Here is a 23,427-nt window from a genome sequence, read left to right on the forward strand (position 1 = left end):
TCTGTGTTAGGCCCTCTATTATTCTCAATATATATGCTGCCACTTGGAAATATTATAAGGAAACATGGAATTAGTTTCCATTGTTATGCTGATGACACTCAACTATATATTTCATCACGGCCGGATGAAAACGCTAAATTATCCAAATTGACAGAGTGTGTTAAAGATATAAAAGATTGGATGACGCACAATTTTCTTTTATTAAATCCAGATAAGACAGAGGTAATACTTATCGGTTAAAAAAACCGCCCACAAAACCTCTTACAATACAACTTTAACATAGTAGGGTGTCCTGTTACTTTATCCTCTACAGTAAAAGACCTGGGTGTTATATTAGATTGTAACTTGTCTTTTGAAAATCATATTTCATATGTTACAAAAACAGCCTTTTTTCACCTTAGAAATATTGCTAAGTTACGTAACATGCTATCAGTTTCTGATGCAGAAAAGTTAGTTCATGCATTCATGACCTCGAGACTAGATTACTGTAATGCTTTATTAGCTGGTTGTCCTGCATCCTCAATAAACAAGCTACAGTTAGTCCAAAATGCCGCCGCTAGAGTTCTTACTAGATCAAGAAAGTTTGACCATATAACACCAATTTTATCATCACTACATTGGTTACCTATAAAGTTCCGTATTAATTACAAGGTATTGCTACTGACTTATAAAGCCCTAAACGGCTTAGCTCCAGTTTATTTAATGGATCTTCTATCGCCCTATAATCCATCGCGCTCTTTAAGATCACTAAATTCGAGGCTTCTGGTCATACCTAGGATATCCAGATCCACCAAAGGAGGGAGAGCATTTTCACATTTAGCTCCAAAACTCTGGAATAGCCTTCCTGATACTGTTCGTTGCTCAGATTCGCTCTCCCAGTTTAAAACTAGATTAAAGACGCATCTCTTCAGCCAGGCATTCATATAATATTTTAATCTTACAGTTAAATCCGGTCTCTACTTCATAAACGCCAGAGGAGAACTGGCCCCCGACCGAGCCTGGGTTCTCCCAAGGTTTTTTTTTCTCCATTAGGTCACCTGATGGAGTTTTTCGGTTCCTTGCCACTGTTGCCTTTGGCTTGCTCAGTTGGGGATACTTAAATTGATTAATCGATTCAACAGTGCTATTGATCTGCATTACCAAACGTGGATGTTTTACACCAGAAACAAACACTGATGTACTATTTTATTTAATACTGTGAAGCTGCTTTGATACAATCTGTATTGTGAAAAGTGCTATATAAATAAAGTTGACTTGACTTGACATTAACCATTAATTTAGGGCAAATAATCTACTAAACTTTTCATGTACTCGTCGGTATGTGGGAAGCAGTCTGGACACGATGATCCTTGTGCTGCGTAACGCCTCGAACAGGCTCCTGAAGTCCCTCTTCAGAATCTCCATCTGCCGCAGCCTGATGTCCTTTACCCCAATATGCAGCACGAAAGCTCTGATGCTCGCGTCACCATTCAGGGTCTCGGGTACTTGCGCTGTGACATCGAGAACACAAGCACCAGTGAACACAGTGACAGTGCACCTTACCTTTAGCTGAGGTATTGTGGACGTTACGGTCGACACCCGATTACCACAGTGTTGCGTTCCGTATCGCAAAGAGGTGAAAAGCGGCTCTGGGAGATATTAAAGACTGGGGGCAGCAGAGGGGGAGTGGTCCTGGGCCTGGCCCGAGTCTTCCCACTGCTGAAGCTGACATGCAGATGGAGCTCTGAGAACAGAGGCCTCAGCAGGACAACTCTCAAAAGTGAGAGGAAGCCCAGCCACGTTCAGTGCTAAGAACTACTTATCAAGATTTATGCATCTAAAAATGTGTAATACTGTCAGCTCAAAGGGAGACTAAGAACCTGATACTGATATCAAAGCGGAGATATGGGGAGTGGAGGCCACAGCAGGAATACTCTCTAAATCGAGAGAAGGCCTAAGAACACTCCACCCTAAAGACAAAAGCCAAGGAGGCTCACAGAGAGCCTGGCAACTTCAGCACGACTCTCTATACAGAGCTCCATGAGTGGAGACACCATTCAGCAGAACATGAGAGGAAGCCTAGCTACGCTCCACATTACAGAACATCTAACCAGGGAGGCTAAGAAAATAAACATGTATTATTTGGTAATATTAAGGAGAATAAACTATATATGAATTCTTGCAGAATTCTTTAAACATAAAGCAAATTGTATCCAGACCCACCTCTTTTGAAAACTTTATAACTGGAAGTAAATATTACTTCCTTAATATTTATGAGAAATAAGAATGAAAGTTGAGATTATTTAAAATTGTTAATGACCTAATGTTTTCAAGTTATATGTTGAATTAATATTACAATCAATTATTACAAGGTTACAATCAATTAACCCTTCCGCCCAGCAAACCTTCAGTATTAATTGTCTATCAATTCTCAGAAAGGTTATTTTCGTGGCCACTGAAAAACAACGTTCTTACTGTGTACAGTACTACTACAGCATGTAGCAAGATCAGGAATTGCTGTGACTTTGATTTGCAAGCAGTATATCAGAATCAAATACTCACATGTATTGTGTTTAAGTTTTATTAACTAAATCATGAACACATAACTATTCTAAACAAAGACATACACACTAATCACTCATACACACATGGGTAAAATGCAAAGTGAAAGAAACCAAAAAAGAAACAGAGGAATGAAGCTATGGAAAGAGTCAATTTAACCATCTTCAAGAACCATTAGTTTTCTAATTCACCTTGTTAAAAGGGGTGCAGAAATAAATTTTCTACTGCCGTACTCTTTAACAAAGAACACAAACAGGGTCTCACATTTACATGACTTTTCATATGTATTTGTGAGTATGATGTTTTTATTGCATTGATCACAATTGAATTGTCTTTCTTCAAAGTGAAAGTGCAGATTATTATTGAAATTCCTCCTTTTTCTCAACCTCGTCACACTGAGGAAACGTCATTTTCTTTCCAGAATGAGTTTGTAAATGATGTTTCAGGCTTATGTGATATGGGAAACTCATATCACACTGAAGACACTTGTAAGGCTTCTCTCCAGTGTGAACTCTCATGTGAATATTAAGGTTTCCTTTAATTGTGAAACTCTTTTTACACTGAAGACACTTGTAAGGCTTCTCTCCAGTGTGAACTCTCATGTGCAGCTTAAGGTTTCCTTTAACTGTGAAGCTCCTTCCACATTGAGGGCAGGTGAAAGGCTTTTCTCCAGTGTGAACTCTTAAGTGATACTCAAGGTGTGCTCTGTATGTGAAACTCTTTCCACAGTCATGGCACATGAAAGGCTTCTCTCCGATATGAATCTTTACATGATTTTTAAGGTGATTCCTGTCTGTGAAACTCTTTTCACACTGAAAACACTTGTAAGGCTTCTCTCCAGTATGAACTCTCATATGAATATTAAGGTCTCCTTTAATCGTGAAGCTCTTTCCACACTGAGGGCAAGTGAAAGGCTTTTCTCCAGTGTGAATTCTCATGTGATCTTCAAGGTTTGCTCTGTTTGTGAAACTCTGTCCACATTGATGACACATATAAGGCTTCTCTCCGATGTGAATTTTTACATGATTCTCAAGGTGATTCATGTCTGAGAAACTCCTTTCGCACTGATGACATATAAAACATTTCTCTCCTGAGTGAATCTTCATGTGATGATTAAGGTGTGCTTTACGTCTGAAACTCTTTCCACACTGATCACAAACAAATGGCTTCTCTCCAGTGTGAATTGTCATGTGAGTCTTGAAACTTTCTTTTAGTGTGAAGTTCTTTCCACACAGTTTGCAGGTGTAAGGCTTCTCTCCAGTGTGTACTTTCATGTGGGCATTAAGGTCTCTTTTCTGTTTAAAACTGTGTCCACACTGAGAGCATATGAAAGGCTTCTCTCCAGTGTGAATTCGCATGTGAGTTTTAAGAGTCCCTTGTAGTGAGAAAGTCTTCCCACACAGAGTGCAGGTGTAAGGCTTCTTCCCACTGTGATTTCTCATGTGGGCATTAAGGTCTCTTTTATGTTTAAAACTATTTCCACACTCAGAGCATATGAAAGGCTTCTCTCCAGTGTGAATTCTCATGTGAGTTTTAAGATTTCCTTGTAGTGAAAAACTCTTCCCACACTGTTTGCAGGCAAAAGGCTTCTCTCTAGTGTGAATTCTCATGTGGACTGTAAGGGATTTTTTCTGTGTAAAACTCTTTCCACACTGAGAGCATGTGAACGGCTTCTCTCTAGTGTGAACTATCATGTGAGTCTTAAGATTTCCTTTTAGTGAGAAACTCTTCCCACACAGTTTGCAGGTGAAAGGCTTCTCTCCAGTGTGGATTTTCAAGTGGATTTTAAGGCTGTCTTTTCGATTGAAATTCTTTCCACACTGTTGGCAGGTCAAAGGCTTATCTCCAGAGTGAACTCTTATCTGGAGATTTCTAGTTTCTGTTTTATGAGTCTGTGAGTTACTACAGGATTTGTCACTAGTCATGAAATCATGACATTTCTCTTCAATTTCATTCAGTTCTTGACTCTCCTCTTTCAGTTCTTGACTCTCTTCTTTCAGTTCTTGACTCTCTTCTTTCAGAGCCATCAGGTCTAGGGTAAAAACAAAAACGAGTTAACACTAGTTTAATGGCACAAAGTAACAGACATAAAAACATTTAGACATCTAAAACATTAAATCCAACAACATATGCTAGATCCTATGCCCACTAAACAACTGAGTAAAGTTGTAATCTGTATTGTGAGAGCCTCTTATTAATACTGTTAATTCTTAACTTTATTTAGGACACATCCCAAGTACTGGGTTGTCACTTTTTACGTTTTCAGGGTTGGTAGATGCACCAGGGACCTGATTATAGCACTTAAACACAGGAAAAAGTCAGATTTTCATGATATGTATATACATTGATATGTATATATATGTATAGATATCTTTAACTGGAAAAGCTTTGGACTGGGAAACTGTCGTCTGGTCTAATCAGGGCTTATGTCTCACCTCCTTGAAAAAATTCATTCAACGGTTATGAGAAGTTTTTGAACACCCTGGGGGAGGAAAGAGTGTCCGGGATCAGCTCCTCTCTCTCATACAGGGGGGAAACCCTGCTTCAGAGTATACATTTCATACTCTTACTGCTCAGATGGTGTGGGTGGATGACCCCTTTTGCAGAAAGGTTTAAAAGATGAGGTTCAATCTGAATTAGCCTGTCGCAATGTGGGGAGAACATAGAATCAATTCGTCAAGCTAGCAACCTGAATTGACAATCTGAGTTGCTCCAGAAGGCCAGACTGACCATTCAGTCAAGCAACTGCCCATAACGATGACCCTGAACCGATGCAGGTCGGATGTTCCAGTGAAGAGCGAGAACGCCACGTAAGAGAACATCTGTGCCTGTACTGTGGCCAGGTGGGGTATCTGAGAGCGAACTGCCTGGCTTGACTACCACAGCAGAATACTCCCAGGGTGAGTACATTCATTCTTCCCAGTTATTCTACCTCATGTATGGAAGTGCCAGTAAAGATAACCTTTTCCACAAATGCTATCATTAGCAAGGCCCTTCTTGACTCTGGGGTAGCGGGCAGTTTTATTGATGAAGGCCTAGCCAGACAGTGCGAGATACCCCACTAATACCCCACTAATCCCCTGTGAATCTCCCTTGACAGTGGCAGCGTTCGATGGACGCCCCCTGGGGACCAGTCATGTTTGAAGCACCACCACTGACATTATCCTGCAAGTTGGTATTCTTCATATTGAAACCACACGCCTCTTTACTCAATGTAAATGTAAGCCCCAGTTCAGGGTACCACAAACAGTCTAATGGCCAAACTGAATATTTAATCCAAGAAGTTTTCTGAGAATGTACAGCCAACAGAATCAATCAGGCTTTCAAATCAATCAATCAATCAACCAGACTGGAGCCAATTCCTTCCCTAGGCTGAATATGCTCAAAACGGTCTTCAGTGAAGTGATATACAACGTGTGTCACCGCATTTGCGCGTGCAATTGAAGAGTGCGTGCTACGAGCGAAGTATAACGGCTGAGAGGACAGGAAAGTCTGTTTTTCTGAGTCGAGAGACTTTTTATTTCAGCGTACACTTACTGTACGTCACTGGTAGTTTCTACTGTGCTGGGTTCTCTGAAGTAGTCGTGATTCGCCTCACGCAATGTAACATCCTCTAAACACACCTCTTAAGCACACTGAATAATGTAAGTAGACTTTTTTTTACATAACATTACATAATCACGATTAGAAATGCGATTAATTGTGCAACCCTATGTGTTTCTCTCACTTTTTATGTTTCTCTGCTGAAACCTGTCGGGGCCCGAGGGAAGAGGGGGAGGGCGATATCCAGAGCCCACTAACCATAATCGTGGATGACGAGGAGCCATACCAAGTGCGAGATCTTCTTGACTCCAGACGCCAGGTTTGATGACTGCAATATCTGGTTGACTGTGAGGGGTATGGCACGGAAGAGAGGTCCTGGGTCAATGCAGAGGACATCCACAAACACACACTTAACACATAATTCCATAGGACTCATTCAGAGACCTGCCCCTCGACCTCGTGGAAGACCCTGGCGTCGAATGCACCCTCGCGTCAGGAGGCATCCTCTGGCTGGGGGTGGGCATTGGGAATTGGGTATTGGTTGTGGGCGGGGGGTTTCTGTCACAAGTGCCACTCCAGAAAATCTTTCCATTGGCCAACGGAGGTCACCCTTTCCTGAGTATTAAACCACAGACTACAATTCCCAGAAACCTCATACCCTAACTAATCACGATCACACCTTTCAGTCATTTCACAAACTATTTAAGCCATGAGAACACTAGGTTCGGTGCAAAGTCTTGTATTGCCACAGCCTACATTTCTGAGTGTTTGTCTGTTTGATATACCCGTTTCTTGACCTTGTTTGGATTACCTTCTCTTGACCATTTGCTGCCTGCCTGTTCTTATTTTTCTGCCACAATTCTGCATGTGCAAGATCATATTTTGAGTGCGCAAAATGGCATTTGGCACGTGTTAAATGAGTTTTGCAGAGAAATGTTCGTCTCGCAAATGAAAATATTTTGAGCGAACGAAAACTAATTTTGCATTTAAAATACATTTTTCCGTATGTGCGCAGACATTCTCTTTTGCATGCGCAATGTTTCACCTGCTTGCTACCCTGATACCTGTCCTGAGAAAAAGTCTGAACCAAGAAAAGTCAAGAGTCTCCAAGCGCCGACAAGATTTGTATTTTATGTACTTTAAATTTCTGACAGAAAGCATAACAGCATGCCATAACTGCTACATTCAATTTGACCAAACACAGCCAAGCTTTTCAAATCTAAGTCGAAGCAGAGACGAACAGATGAAGATACCACCCACAGAAGTAGCAGGTAAGTTTGTTGCTGTTTGGATAAATAACTTTGAGCTCACTTTTGGACTAATGTTAGCTAACACGTGGAATACTGAAGTTAACCGCTGTAACATGATACGGATGCTGGTGTTTTGTTTTGGCTATTTCTTTGTTTTTTTATAATTTAAGTTGTGACATGTGTTGACAAAGAATGACTGAAAAAAGACTTGAAGAATGAAACCAACCTGTTTGTTCCTCAGTTTCTTCAGGTTTGACACTGAATGTTTCTTCAAATTTCACGTCTTCACTCTCCTCTTTAATAAACGCCATCTTTGTTTGTTCCTCAGTTTCTTCATGTTTGACACTGAATGTTTCTTCAATCCTCACGTCTTCACTCTCCTCTTTAATAAACGCCATCTTTGTTTGTTTCTCAGTTTCTTCATGTTTGACACTGAATGTTTCTTCAATCATCACCCCTTCACTCTCATCTTTAATAAATGCCATCTTTGTTTGTGTCTCAGTATCTTCATGTTTGACTCTGAATGTTTCTTCAATCCTCACGTCTTCACTCTCCTCTTTAATAAACACCATCTTTGTTTGTGTCTCAGTATCTTCATGTTTGACTCTGAATGTTTCTTCAATCTTCACGTCTTCACTCTCCTCTTTAATAAACGCCATCTTTATAATAGTGTGTCACATGGATCTCAGTCGCTTCACCAGGAGTTTTTCTGTGTGTTTGGACACTCTGTCCTGTTTAAGAGGAGAATAATTAACAGTAAGAAAAACACGTTCAGACTAAGACATTTCTACACTGACCAGTGAAATGTGTCCACGGCATATTAACTCGTGGGAATGTGATACTATGCAAGATGTAAATAAGTTCAAATGTTGAGGGAACGATATATTTTTCTCATGGCCACGAGTTAAATGTGTAAACAACCTGTGTGACCATAGCAACCTGGAATTATCATAAACGGATAGGCCTATATTAATATTTATTTTAAAATAAGGGTGGAATTAAGAAATGATTAAATTAACCTATATTATAGCCTTTTGTATTGCGTGCGATGTTGACCATGGCAGCATTAGAATGAAGTTTTATGAAGTATTATCAATAAATGATAAAAGAATGTCACATCATAAAATATTATAGGCCTACATGAAAACACTTATCTATCCCATCTCACAGCATTTTAAATCCATTCACAATCGTGTCTTCATTTATTATTATTATTATTATTATTATTAGCTACTATTATTATGCATATTGAATCTAAATAAAATGAAATATACAGCCTAATATGGTAAATTCCCATAAAGTTGACTTTTCCTGTGCGCCTACAGAAATAAAGTCAATTAAAGCTGCAAGCAGCATTTATCGGGGTTCAAGCAGTTAAGGCCTTTAAGCACAAGAGCATCAAAAGTTATTAAGTTTTATTTAGCAAGCATGTAACCACTAACATAATAGATGGAAAAGACAATTTACAGGCAATCTACCATAGGAAATATATGGTTTTAGAGCTTTTTAACAGTTATAGCGCCACCTATCGTCTGGTCTCCATAAAATTTTTGCATGCTTGTTAATGAAGTTATGTCACATATGCTCACCAATTTTTGTGAAGTTCTGAATTTTCATTTAGGATTTATAGGCTTTTTAATGTATTTTGCCACGCCCATTTTATAAATGACCCTATTACAGCCATCCATATGCAAAAGTTCAACTTTTTTTTTGATAATTCTTGATCTAGAGAGTCCAGAGAATTGCCTAGACTGGTCTGGTTCCGATCGGGCGAAAAACCTAGGACTAATTCACAAAAGTAGGTTTTTAACATGTTCGCGAATATTTAATGAACGGTTTGATTGACAGCAATGGTTCTTCAGATCTATAAAATGATATGCATTTTGTGGCGATAAGTGTAACACCACGTGATTACAGAGCCATAAAACTCGTAAGCGCCAACTAGTGGCTGATTTCTTTCAAAATTCTTACAGACCTCTAGGGTCATGAGTTGAACATGCCCATCGAGTTTCGTTCCGATCGGCCTCTGTTAACCTTGTCTAATAGGTGCTCAAATTCATTGGCCAATGCCGGCCATGTTTTTCGAGATACGCCAATGTCCTCATAGACATACATGGGGCCTTGGACCAAGACACTGCATACCAATTTTCAAGTCAATCGGACTAACTAGTTTAGGACTAGTTTTTTGACTAAATTCAAAATGGCGGGAAAATTTGCATACCGGAAATGAAATCAGAGATATATGTTTTGTTCTTTATGAGTCCAGCTTTCCAATGATATAAGACACTTGAGTCTATGACATATGGTCTAGGAGTTATATGTTTTGCACTTTTGATTGCTATACCGCCACCTATGGGCCAATCGGGGTCATACTCTCTCAACCTCACCTCTATTTTTGTACTACCATCTGGCAAAGTTTCAAGTCTCCAGCACTTACGGTTTGGGCTGCACGATGCGTTTTACATATAATATAATATAATATAATATATTAGGGATGATTCGCAATCTTTGAATAGTTGAATAGTCGAACTGCGTGCGAAATTTGAACATAAAATAGCTTTTTCGAATATCATTATATTTTCGTTCAATTCCAGTGTGTTCTACATAATTGATGCCATGCCCAATGTCACAGATCGCACAGCAGGGTATTTTCCTGTCGGGGACACAAGGTGTCGCTAACATGAATGAAACCCCCTACTGCGTGATCTAGGCTACCTGCATTGTGCACATAGTGTAAACAAACAACAGAAGAAGAGCATTGTCGTGACCGTTAACTCTGCGACCAACCATGCAACAACCAAGAAGCTCCGTGTGGGACTCACTATTTAAAAAAAATAACAATGATAAAGTTGAGTGTAAATTATGCTAAGCAAAGCTGGCATACCACCACTCTACAACAACAATGCATAGCCACCGGAGATCAAAACACCCAGGAGCAGCTTCATCCTCCTCAGGCAGCACCCAGCAGTCAATGGCTAGTTTCTTGGGTAGACGCAAGTTGGATGCTAGGCGCAGTGAGCAGATCACTATGCTAATTACTAAGATGAAAGCTAAGGATATGGAGTTGGACAAAAACTATGATAAAACCTGTTGGAAAGCATCTTTTGCAGAAAGAGAGAGAGAGAGGGGGGCGCGGGCGCGATCGAAAAGTCGCAAAGTGTTTACTTTTATTTGTGTGTGCGCGCGTGTGTGTAAGGCGCGGGTGCGATCGAACAGTGGAAACATAAAAACATACTCCATTTTGTTTATACAGTCATTCAAACTGCTAAGTGTTTAAGTTACTGTTCATTAATCTTAAATGTAGCAAATTAATTTTCAATTCATTCAGGCACAATTACCAAACATACCGGTATCTCAAGGTCAATTTAATTAATAAACTAATTATATAAAACTATTGTCAGTGCACTACAAATAAACTGGTTCTATGCCTTATATATATATATATATATATATGTGTGTAAAATATAATATTAAAATATAACACAATATATTATGCAATGAAAGTATACTGACATGCAAACGTGAAGGCTGACATTTTGTACAGTATACACTATATTGTACAAACACACTCTCTTTCACACACATCACACATAGACATGCATGCCCATGCGTGTGCACGCGCTTACACTCACACACGCATGCACACACAAACGCACACACACCTATCATTCTTAAATGAACAATTGTGTGCAATTTTGATTATAGTCCAAAGTTTGTATTTATGTCAGTGCTTAGGGGAGAGTGGGGTGATTTGTGCCAGGGGGGAAGTAGTTCCACCCTTGTTTCTGGAAAACCATAGAAGAAATTGGTAATGTGACCACATAATTTTGAAAAGCAATCACTTTTACTCGTCCTCCAAAGAAGAGAGACACATGGCATGAGAGTTAAACACATTTTAGTGCAAAAAACAGTTTTTTCCCTTTCAAAGTAAAATTTCTATGATTAAGGTTTTCTGATTGTAGTGTCTGAACAAATATAGACAAGTTTGAAAACATTTCACACATGTCTTAGTGCTTTAGTAGGCTACACAATGAGTCTATACAGTTAGCATGATATTAGCTCTTAACTGCTGGATCATGCTAGTTTTTCAAACTTGTGGGTCTGGGGTTATTTGTGCCAAGGGCCTGGGTTAAGTTGTGCCAGATCCAGACCACCTAGGCCTACATACTCACAGGGGATAATCTTGAGAAGTGAGGAGATGGGCATGCCTCATCATTTTTTTGACTTAGGCCTGCCTGCTATTTGTTTAATTTAGCTAACACTGATTTCAGTTTTGAGTTTGCTCTATGTTATTAAAAAGAAGTTTTATTCCGTTTTTAAGTGGCCTATGTCACAATAAGATGTTTAGAAATTAGCCTAGTCACTTTATTCTTATATGTTACATAATTGACAGACAGCGCTATGTCAACAGGCATCTATTGCTAAAGCCTTTTTGCCTGAAATGATTCACAAATATCATATATTGTGTTGCTATGGTGCTCTAAATGGTTACTAGGGCGTAGCTTGATAGCTTCACAATGATCCTGAGAGACTTATTGGTCATCTGAGTAAAATAAGCCCGCCCCCTTGTCTCTATGACACTGTGATCCAGAGTTATGTTCAATACAAAATCCCTATGCAATTGACCATAGTAGGAAAAACGCATGCTATGGTATTCCAGGGTGACAATATCTAAATAAACCTTAAATGAGTAATTTTGTATGGAATTTATCTTGCTTTCATATAGCATTACGGTTCATAACATTAAAATGTTCTGTTTTACTTCAGAAATCACTGGCACAATTTACCCCCAATGTATTCCCCCAAAGGCACAACTTCCCCCGCACCAGGGGCAAGTTGTGCCATGAGACCACTTTTTCCCCAAGAGCTATATTTCTGAAACAATTTATTTCAGATCCAAAGTTATTATTCTCAGGGATGCACCACATCCTGAAATATATGTACATCCTTAAGTTGAAGGCATTACTGCCATGGCCTCACTTTAAAGTCACTTTGAGTAAAAACTGGCACAACTCACCCCACTCTCCCCCTACTGCATTTCACCTTTCATTCATTTTTCCTTTTCCAGGTATCGGAAACGTAAGTACTCAGGACCTCACAAGATTGTAACTTGTATACACAACACTTGTTAACACAAGGCATGGTACTGTGATGATTACGATAAATGAGAAAATGAAACACTGTTTATGAAAAAAACATTCTTTTAAAAATTGTATGCGTTTTAAATATGTAAAGTAGGGTTAGGCATCAAACCCCTTTGTCAACAGTGAATGTGTGAGCTAAATCTCATTTCCGAAACATTGATCCTCATTACCGAAATGGCATTTTCATTACCGCAACATGTATCTTTTTTACAAATTAAGTAATAATTAGATAATCATATTTTGTTTTAAAATGTATATACATATTATACAACACTACTTATTTAAGGTCTGCTACATAACAAATGTGTATGTTATCTTTTAGTGAAACAATTAAATAAAAGAAACTGTAAATCATCACATATGTTTCGGTAATGAGAGAAAATAAGGACAAAAAATTATAAATATGAAAAAGAAATTTCTCCAGAGTTTTACATAGCTTTGAGCATGAGTAATAAGAGTCTACTTTAACACTAGCCAAAAATACACATTTTTAACCATTTATTTAATGTAATGTCATGTTGCGGTAATGGTAATTTTTTATGGACTTCATCTAAAAAATGTAAATAATTATATAGGATTTTTTTTTAAATCTTCTAAAAATAATGGTTAAGTTCAGACCTTAATCTTATATGTGCAAAAAGAAAATTGGCTTCAAGTGCATTAAAAAAATTCTGATACTGGACACCTTCTAAATCTGGATTTCGTGAGAATCACCCATATACCATTCAACAAGAAAGACAATCACCACCAGAGTAGAAGAAATGCATGGTGAAAGCGCAACTGATCTGCGCGGCCGTTTAGCGAGTGCACGTACAGTGTCATTGACTGATCACTGAATCATATGTTACGATCACTTGCCATTACATGCTTAACTGGGAGATTCAGAGTGCCGTTCTGCAGACCAAAGCCATGCCAGAGCGACACACGGCTGAAAATCTGGCACTTGTTCTTTCTAATGCTAGAGACCAGTGGGCGCTAACTGGAAAGGTCACAGCCTGCGTGCATGACAATGCCAAAAACATGGTTTTGGCTAATGCTAACGATGAACTTGAATGGAGAACGTTGTGTGGGGAATATGACGTGTCCATCTCCATGGTGTACCCGGTGACCGTAACTTTACTGTCCAAGCATCTCAAAGAAATCCCAGGGGAGAACGCCAAAGTCAAGGGATTCAAAAGCACAATGTGTGTCTCACTGGAAAGGAGACTTGGGCTTGCAGAAGTCAGCAACACGCAAAAGGTTGCATCATTCCTAGACCCAAGGCACAAGCACCTGAGATTTGCAACAGATGATGCTGAAGGCGCTGTGCAGGCCGAAGTCAGAGACCTCCTGCCCAGCATTGATGACGCTGGAGACACGGAAGGCGCAGAGGAATCGGGAGAAAGGCTTACAGCGATTGCTGTCTTGTTTGGCGAGGATAACAGAGCAGACAGCAACAGCCACAACCGAACTCTTGCAATACTGCCAAGACATACGTCCACCAATGAACGCTAACCCCATGACATGGTGGAAGGCCAACGAGAAGAAATATCTCCGCCTGGCAAAGTTAGCAATCTCCTACTTGAGTGTGCCTTCGACTTCTGTGCCATCCGAGCGGGTGTTCTCCGCAGCTGGACTAATAGTTAACAGATTGCGCTCGCGTCTCCTCCCAGAACATGTTGACATGCTAATTACCATAACCATACAGAGACGTAATTTATAGGCTCATGATAATAAATGTGTCTGAAAAAACACAGAGAACAGCAGACTGTTACCTGGCAAGAAGGATACAGTTACAAAGAAAAATCAAAAAAGACAACGACGTGTGCTAACAAAACCACTGGTTGAGCTACATGCTGAATACCAAGAGATTGGACACATGCTTCTGTCTTACAGACAGTTTTCAAGTTACCGCCCTTTTTGGGTAACAGTGGCAAAACCCAGGGACCGCAACACGTGTGCGTGCTTTGACCATGAACATATGAGGCTTCTCATAGAAAAAATGAATCAGAAGATGCTCGAGCTCCGGTCTGCGATAGTGTGTGACCTCAAAAACAAAAACTGTATGTACAGAGTATGTCCTCACTGCTGCTATAGCTAATGAAGTTGAAACACCTGAGGCAGAGGAAGTGATCCTGACCTATGAGCAGTGGAAGAAGGAAGCTGTGTCTGTGGATGGAAAAACATTCACACACTTTGTAAAAGTGACAGAGACGTGCTCAATGCAAGATCTTAAAACCTTGTTCAATGTCACATTGCATGAACTAGCCAGGCACCAGTTTAACTGGATACACCAGGTTGAGGCATGTAGATCACTGAAGGAAAGTTTAATGGAGGATGAAGTGGCCATTCACATAGACTTTTCTGAAAATTTTAACTGCAAGCTGAACACCGAGGTGCAGGCTTTCCAATTTGGTGGTAGAAGGCAGCACAAACCCTTGGATATGCGTCAAAATCTTGTGTTTATTTGTTATAATCTTAGCCCTGTATTATTATTGTGTAACCTGTATTATGACTGACATTTGACGGATTGCTTTGTTCCTTTTTTGGATAAAAGCGTCTTCTAAATATGTCTATATGTAATAATAATAATAATGATAATTATTATTATTATTAGGCTATTTGCGTTTACTATAAATGAGTTCACTTAAGACAGTAATATGTTTATCATAAAATAATTTATGAATGTTTTATTTTTATATAACCTAACCTTTTACAGTTTTGGAAATGTGTTTGTGTTATATTTATTTTTTATATGTGAATATTTTATATTCCTTTTTTGCTTATTCTATTATACTGAGCTTTTTCCTCCCAAAAAATGGACTTTAAAGATACAAGTAAATGTCGTTTTTTAGAAAATAAGCTGTCAATAGAGTGCTGTCACGAGGGGCTACAAATGAAAACAGACGCTTATTTGTCCTCACTAGGCTATTGGTGTATTCTATAGAAATACAGTCATATAGCCACAACTTTACTGGCATGATCGGGCATTTACAGTCCTGACAAAATACTTTAAATAACATAAAATACAGAAAGTTAATTAGGTAAAGAGATACAGGGAATACACAGGAAAACAAAGTGTCCTACAATTAATAAATGTAATACATACAATGAATAAATGTAACCAAAAATAACAATATAAAAATATATTAAATAATAAAAAATAAATGACCAGTGAATGGATTTAAAAGATTGTTGGATTAGATAGATAAAAATGTTTTAGAAGGCATATTCTTCTAACATTTATTGATAAACTTATCCACGATATATAATCACAATAAGTGACCACATTAAAAAGAAGTGAAGCGAACATGTCCAGAACGCATCTCGGGGTGATCGGTTCTGCACAGACTTTGCTAACCTCAAACGAGCCTATTAGTTCCCAGAGAGCAACAAACAGCTGATTCACTATAGGGAGCGAAATTATACGCATCTTTGTTTTTATTCGCGTGTGGATGCGCTTTACTCACACAACACTATATGTTCATTACTGTTATCAGATGCATACATTACGATGTTAACTTAAAAAATAATTCATTTCACAGTTCTCTTTATTATTGTCTGAACGTGTTGTGTTGATCAAAACACTATAAATGATTAAAAAACACAAACCTTTCTTCAACAGAATCACAGATGCAGGAGCGCGGCGCAGCCTTATGACGTCATATTCCCACACCAAAATAAAAGTCCCGTTCACTCGAAATAGAAATTTACATAAAGAAAACACATTAAAAAAAATATAAGATAAAGGATTGATTCAAATGATAAATCGCAGATTCCCTATCAATACCAATGAGATTTTTTTATTTTTCAAAAGCCGCAGGCTTATATCTAAATGTAATTATACCAACCATACTACTATTTAATTTATTAACTAAAACTGAATCCTTATCATGATGATTATATCCATCTTATTCCATCTCAGTTTCTCCAGAGAATATAAGGGCAATAGCCTATATAAAATCAACATTACTTCTTTGTTTCGTTAAAGTGCATTATATTAAAATGACTGTGACTGTAAAGAAGTACACTCTTGATGGGTTTAATATGATGGGTGGATAAAATCTGTTTTATATTTCATTATCTCTAATAAAATTGGAGATATGGAATTTGTGCTGAAATGTTACTAAACATCTCTTAGGCTTTCAGATTCACAAACAGTTTCTCGTTTACTGGAAACTGATTTGCAAACGTAATTGTACTCCTCATAATAGCACGATAATATGAATAACAGATAAATCTGTCTTCTATAAGAAACATGTGGTCTGTCTTTGATCTTATTGATTTCAGCAGTAATGCTATATGAGCAATGTTGTTTATAATAAAAAGGAATATAATTCGCTGATTAAAGTCATACCTGTTCAGTTTATATTGGCAATAATATGACAGCATATTTTTGGTACTAGTTTAGTTGTAATTAGGCCTAATGATATTGAAAAAACAGATAATCTTTTCTTTTCATGTCCAATCGTAAATATATTTGTCGAGGAGGTTTTTGTAGAGGAAAATTATGTATTATTTGCACATATTAAGGAGAATACAAATAATAATCATAAACTACATACTAATTCTTGCAGAATTCTTCATGCATAAAGCCAAATTTATCAAGACCCAACTCCTTTCGAAACTATGTGAACTGGAGGTCAATGTTATTCTCGTTAGATTTATGAAAAACAAGAATGAGGGAGTCACATGGCTCTGGGGAAGACGACTGGTTGATCGATTTGCTCCGACCACCCTTACACCAAAAGTTATAACACCCCTGTGAATTTAATTAAACCCAATCGAAACAGAAATCTCTGGCGATTCTGACCTGACTGCCACGGCGGATACATCAGTGGGGGAAAAATTTAAATACAATGCATTTTGACATTTTGATTGTGTGTGTGTGTTCATAGAGAGAAAGAAATAAGATCTTGAAAGGATTTGTGTAAAACAGTATATTTCATGGTCTGTGCATTGAGGAAGCCTCACTGAATAATTCCAAACAACTACACAATGTATTGTAGCCAAATTACAACACCAATCTAAATGTCTTGTAAAAAGGCTTTTCACTGGCTTATCTAAATTATATATATACAATGCTTAAACTAAAAGTATAAACTATTTACCTAATATACGTAAGCTCAAGTTTAACAGACAGAGCTGAAGGTGAACAATATAGCAGTTTTTATTCTGTATCCTCATGGATGTCAGCTTGCATGTTCACAGGCGCTGCACACACTTGAGGTTTTGTCATTTTGTGCGCCATGTTAATAAGGACAGACAACACCTTGAGCCGTCTGATAACTCTTTCCACATGTACGCAAACTTTGGCGATCCTCGTGTCTGTAACATCCCCGTCAGAAACTGTCCACCATTATGGGTAAATGCTGGCATGATAAGATTTACCTCTCAAACAGCAAATCATGAATTGTGAAGCTCTGTCTCTGTCTCACTTCATCAACGTGCTGAAGATAGTCCTTGAACTTGTCACTACATCTGCCCCCATAAGCAGAGGTCATGAAAATAATAAGTCCATATGGGGAGTATTGTTTGAATAATGGTGACTATACAATATATCCCCTCTGGAGTCAAGATTGTGTGCTTTTTGCAGAGTTGTCTCCCACTGAGTGCAGGCATCACTGTACTGAAGGGACAGCTGCAATCCCAGACAGCAACATTGCATAGGCCCAGATCCGGGCCACATCTTGTAAATGGCATACCAGGGGCACGTTCAAGTTCAAAATGGTGCGCAGCGTTTTGCTACGGTTTCCGGGTTGAACGTCATGTTTCCTGGAAACGGCGTGCACCGGTGTGCAACGGGGTTTGAGATACGTCTTCTCTTGTTTGGTGGGTGTGTCAGAACTGCAGTCCAATCAGCAGCAACATGTATATAAAGCACGGGGTATTAAAGTGAACTCGCACAATGGGTTCAAGGAAAGTAATTTACAAATGTGTTGGATGCAGCTCGGTATACGCAACAACTGAGGATATTAGAAGACATGTTTGTTTTAAGTTTTATTGTAAAAATATAGGATATCAACATAATGATGTAGTTGTTTATATTTTTAGCTTCATTGCAAGTGTATGACATTTGGTATAGAAATAAACAATGGTAATTAAAGGGGTCATATAATGCTATTTTTGTACAAGCTAATATGATTCTTTAGGGCCTAAAGTAAAAGTTTGTCATATACTTTAATTAAAAATTCTCATTAGTATTGTAAGAAAACACTCATTTTACCTGGTCAAAAACAGCTCTGTTTTCAGCACGCCGTTTAAGTGCATGTGTCTTTAAATGATAATGAGCTTTGCTCACCCCGCCCCTCTGTTCTGTGCGTACACCGTTTCTAACACAATAACCACGCGTTGTTCATTATAAACGTGAGATTATGAATTATATTGAGAACGTCGTACATAGAAAACATGCCGTAATGTACCCTGAGTGTAAACCTTAGATGCATTCATCGTGAAGCCTGCAGCAAGGTTCGCAAATTTTGCAAAGATTAATATAAATACTAATATAAAGGTTAATAAAACATTACACTCACTTCTTTTGGAGGTTCAGCAGGAACACGTTGGTACCGATCCGTTTTTTCTCGTTTGTAAAGCTGTCTGATTCACGCAAACATGAAAGCACAGATGATCGTGGGGAATCCCCGTGAGGGAATCCCTGCGTCAATCCTTTGGGCATATCGCTTCAAAAACAAAACTCAGCCACTGCATCTTCAACGGCTCAGATTTAGGAACATCCAAATGACTGCTGTGTTCCTTATTACATCTAAGAACAGAACACCACAATTGCTTAGACGCCATTCTGCTCCAGCATATCAACAATGGCGGACTACTATGACGACAGCTGTCACAGCTCGCTCAGGGCGGGTCTTGTGTTGAAACACTGCTGTCACTCAACAATCACGGGAGGGGCGTTGGATATTGTGACGTCACAATATCGAACGGCTTGATTTGAGACAGGGGAAAACATATAAGGAGATTAAAACAAAACCACTGGATGGATTTTTATCATGATAGGATGGTTGTGTACAGGCACTGCCAACAGACATTTCAATGCAATCAACTTGTAAAAGTGCATGTACCATTATATGACCCCTTTAAGTGTTTTTCCTAAAAATGAGAAAGAAAATACAGAGTATTAAAACAGTATGAACTACAAATAAAGTCAGTATGTGAGGCTAAATAGATGTGTTTTAGTCTGAATTAGGTAAGATGTGTGCTTCCATTTCAGTTTCCACAAATCCCTTCACTCGATTGGGATGTTCTCTTTTGTTCTGGGCGGCAAGTGCAGTAACTGTAACATCGGGCATATTTTGTAGTATTAAACACATATTTATAACGACTTCATCAGGCTCCGAATATTCTTCACAAAAAAAAAACAAAGAATGGCCTTCTCAGCTGCCATAGTTGCAACTCTTGCGTCATCAGAACAGTGTGTTCAACGCATCACCGTTTATGTTTAAAAAACGTTGTGCAACGTTTTGTCGGGGCTGAACGCAGCCCAGATGTGGGCCGGATCTGGGCGACACTAAGTTGCTGTCTTGGAATGGCAGTATCTGTGCAGTCTCATGGTCCACCTTACCCATCATCTGCAAAACACAACACCAGAGTAAGTCGGGTGCTCAGTAAAAACTGATAAGCCCTCTACCCCTTATTTACAAAAAGTATAACAAAAAAGTAGCAAAAGTATTTTGTACATGGTACCATGGTGTTCCGAGTTGCAGTACAGTGGTATTTTCATTCAATACCATCACAGTACTAGCAGCACTTTTTTGTAACACTGTTTGCCATTGTTAGCAACAATTACAGCTAAGCACAACATTTTATTCATGCCCAATAGAAGTGTCATCCAAAAATGCTGAAATAGTTACTATTTTTTTCTGTTTAAGGACGTATTGTAACAAGATGCTGTACCTGTTTGTTTGTGATGAGATGTGACTTCACTGGAGCATCGTAGCCCAACCACTTCTCGGGGAAGGGATGATCTTCTGTGGCTCTGCCATTAATGAAGAGGAAATAGGAAACGTATGGAAATTTTTACAGTTTCTTTAGGTTTAAAGGGCACCTATTATGCAAAATTCACTTTTACATGGTGTTTGAACATAAATGTGTGTTGGCAGTGTGTGAGCAAAACCACCCTAGAATGATACAAATCCACCCAGTGGTTTTTTTTACAATCTAAATAAAACATAAGCACTGTCTCAGAATGAGCTGTTCTCAGATTCGGCGCAATGTGACGTAGAATTGAGCAGGCCCCTCCCACGACTGTTGAGTGACACTTCAGTTTGAGCCCAGACCCGCCCTGAGTGAGCTGGACACAGAGTCCGCCATTGTTCGACGCTTAAGCAGCTGTAGACAAGAATGTCTCTTAAGCGATTGAGGTGTATTGTTGATGGATGTAAGAATGAACATGGCAGTCTTCATTTACTCTCCTTGTTACTCGAGGATGGATCTGTACTGTTTGTGATCAAGCTTACGGTCTCCGGAGCAACAGGCCTAACGTGACTGGACACGGAAGAAATGAAAGTGCGAGCGCGCTCTTTATGACAGCTCTTCGAGTCATTTTACGGATATAAGGTTTACCAGTTTATTTAGCACCCACTGAAAAGGTGTGTATATTTGTTTACTATTAGTTGTAACGAGTGTTTTGTGTACTTCGCTGTGTATGTTGTTGATAATGAAAGGGAGAGAGAGAGAGAGAGTTTATGGATAAGACTGTAATGCTCACTTCTTATACTATGTTTATTCAGCTCTTACAGAGATTCTCTGGAGTAAAAGTAACGCTCATCTTTTGTGTGATGTACAATAAACTTCACTGAACTCGTCAGTACATTTTGGTCATTATTCAGATGGGTTTTGCTACAGCAGGCTTGTGTTAGTGAATAAAAGCAGATGACAAATAAGTTATAACCATAATTAAACTAAACTATACCAGTTCTATGTCCATACAGCGCAGTAGTGAAAACTGGACCCGAGTCTGCGCAGTAGTGAACGCTGGAGCGAGTCTGCGCAGTAGTGAATGCTGGACCCGAGTCTGCTCAGTAGTGAACACTGGACCCGAGTCTGCTCAGTAGTGAACGCTGGACCTGAGTCTGCGCAGTAGTGAACACTGGACCCGAGTCTGCGCAGTAGTGAACGCTGGACCCGAGTCTGCGCAGTAGTGAACGCTGGACCCGAGTCTGCGCAGTAGTGAACGCTGGACCTGAGTCTGCTCAGTAGTGAACGCTGGACCTGAGTCTGTGCAGTAGTGAACAATGGACCCGAGTCTGCGCAGTAGTGAACGCTGGAGCGAGTCTGCGCAGTAGTGAACGCTGGACCGGAGTCTGTGCAGTAGTGAACACTGGACCCGAGTCTGCGCAGTGTTGAATGCTGGACCCGAGTCTGCTCAGTGGTGAACGCTGGACCCGAGTCTGCGCAGTAGTGAAAGCTGGACCTGAGTCTGCGCAGTAGTGAAAGCTGGACCCGAGTCTGCGCAGTAGTGAACACTTGACCCGAGTCTGCTCAGTAGTGAACGCTGGATCTGAATCTGCTCAGTAGTGAACGCTGGACCCGAGTCTGTGCAGTAGTGAACGCTGGACCTGAGTCTGCTCAGTAGTGAAAACTGGACCCGAGTCAGCGCAGTAGTGAATGCTGGACAGAGTCTGCTCAGTAGTGAACTCTGGACTGAGTCTGCTTAGTAGTGAACGCTGGACCTGAGTCTGCTCAGTAGTGAACGTTGGACCTGAGTCTGCGCAGCTGGACCTGAGTCTGCGCAGTAGTGAACGCTGGACCTGAGTCTGTGCAGTAGTGAACACTGGACCCGAGTCTGCGCAGTAGTGAACGCTGGACCCGAGTCTGCGCAGTAGTGAACGCTGGACCCGAGTCTGCTCAGTAGTGAACGCTGGACCTGAGTCTGCGCAGTAGTGAAAACTGGACCCGAGTCTGCGCAGTAGTGAACGCTGGACCTGAGTCTGCTCAGTAGTGAACGTTGGACCTGAATCTGCTCAGTAGTGAACGCTGGACCCGAGTCTGTGCAGTAGTGAACGCTGGACCTGAGTCTGCTCAGTAGTGAAAACTGGACCCGAGTCAGCGCAGTAGTGAATGCTGGACAGAGTCTGCTCAGTAGTGAACTCTGGACTGAGTCTGCTTAGTAGTGAACGCTGGACCTGAGTCTGCTCAGTAGTGAACGTTGGACCTGAGTCTGCGCAGCTGGACCTGAGTCTGCGCAGTAGTGAACGCTGGACCTGAGTCTGTGCAGTAGTGAACACTGGACCCGAGTCTGCGCAGTAGTGAACGCTGGACCCGAGTCTGCGCAGTAGTGAACGCTGGACCCGAGTCTGCTCAGTAGTGAACGCTGGACCTGAGTCTGCGCAGTAGTGAAAACTGGACCCGAGTCTGCGCAGTAGTGAACGCTGGACCTGAGTCTGCTCAGTAGTGAACGTTGGACCTGAGTCTGCGCAGCTGGACCTGAGTCTGCGCAGTAGTGAACGCTGGACCTGAGTCTGTGCAGTAGTGAACACTGGACCCAAGTCTGCGCAGTAGTGAACGCTGGAGCGAGTCTGCGCAGTAGTGAACGCTGGACCCGAGTCTGCTCAGTAGTGAACGCTGGACCTGAGTCTGCGCAGTAGTGAAAACTGGACCCGAGTCTGCGCAGTAGTGAACGCTGGAGCGAGTCTGCGCAGTAGTGAATGCTGGACCCGAGTCTGCTCAGTAGTGAACACTGGACCTGACTCTGCGCAGCTGGACCTGAGTCTGTGCAGTATTGAACGCTGGACCTGAGTCTGCGCAGAAGTGAACGCTGGACCTGAGTCTGCTCAGAAGTGAACGCTGGACCTGAGTCTGCGCAGAAGTGAACGCTGGACCCGAGTCTGCTCAGTAGTGAACGCTGGACCTGAGTCTGCTCAGTAGTGAAAACTGGACCTGAGTCTGCTCAGTAGTGAATGCTGGACCTGAGTCTGCTCAGTAGTGAACGTTGGACCTGAGTCTGCTCAGTA

General features: G+C 40.2%; 1 protein-coding gene across 1 annotated transcript; it reads right to left on the minus strand.

Moving 5' to 3' along the window:
* Window positions 1–2,543: 2,543 nt before the first annotated feature.
* LOC308689553 (uncharacterized protein) lies at window positions 2,544–16,129 on the minus strand. Its single transcript, XM_081363338.1, has 3 exons — window positions 16,070–16,129; window positions 7,561–8,065; window positions 2,544–4,573 (listed from the first exon to the last, which is right to left on the minus strand). Exons 2-3 carry the CDS (start codon window positions 7,991–7,993, stop codon window positions 2,901–2,903), a joined length of 2,106 nt encoding a protein of 701 aa, XP_081219464.1. The 5' UTR covers window positions 7,994–8,065; window positions 16,070–16,129; the 3' UTR covers window positions 2,544–2,900.
* Between the last annotated feature and the right edge of the window lie 7,298 nt (window positions 16,130–23,427).

Source organism: Scardinius erythrophthalmus (assembly GCF_964197995.2).
Source record: "Scardinius erythrophthalmus genome assembly, chromosome: 4".
NCBI classification, from domain to species: Eukaryota; Metazoa; Chordata; class Actinopteri; order Cypriniformes; family Leuciscidae; genus Scardinius; species Scardinius erythrophthalmus.

What these genes read in the sequence shown, in the direction of transcription:
- LOC308689553 (XM_081363338.1), bottom strand. Translation starts at nt 7,993, where the DNA reads ATGGCGTTTATTAAAGAGGAGAGTGAAGACGTGAAGATTGAAGAAACA. An exon ending in AGAAACTGAGGAACAAACAG is followed by an intron (nt 4,574 to 7,560) that starts GTTGGTTTCATT and finishes TTTTTACCCTAG; the next exon opens with ACCTGATGGCTCTGAAAGAA.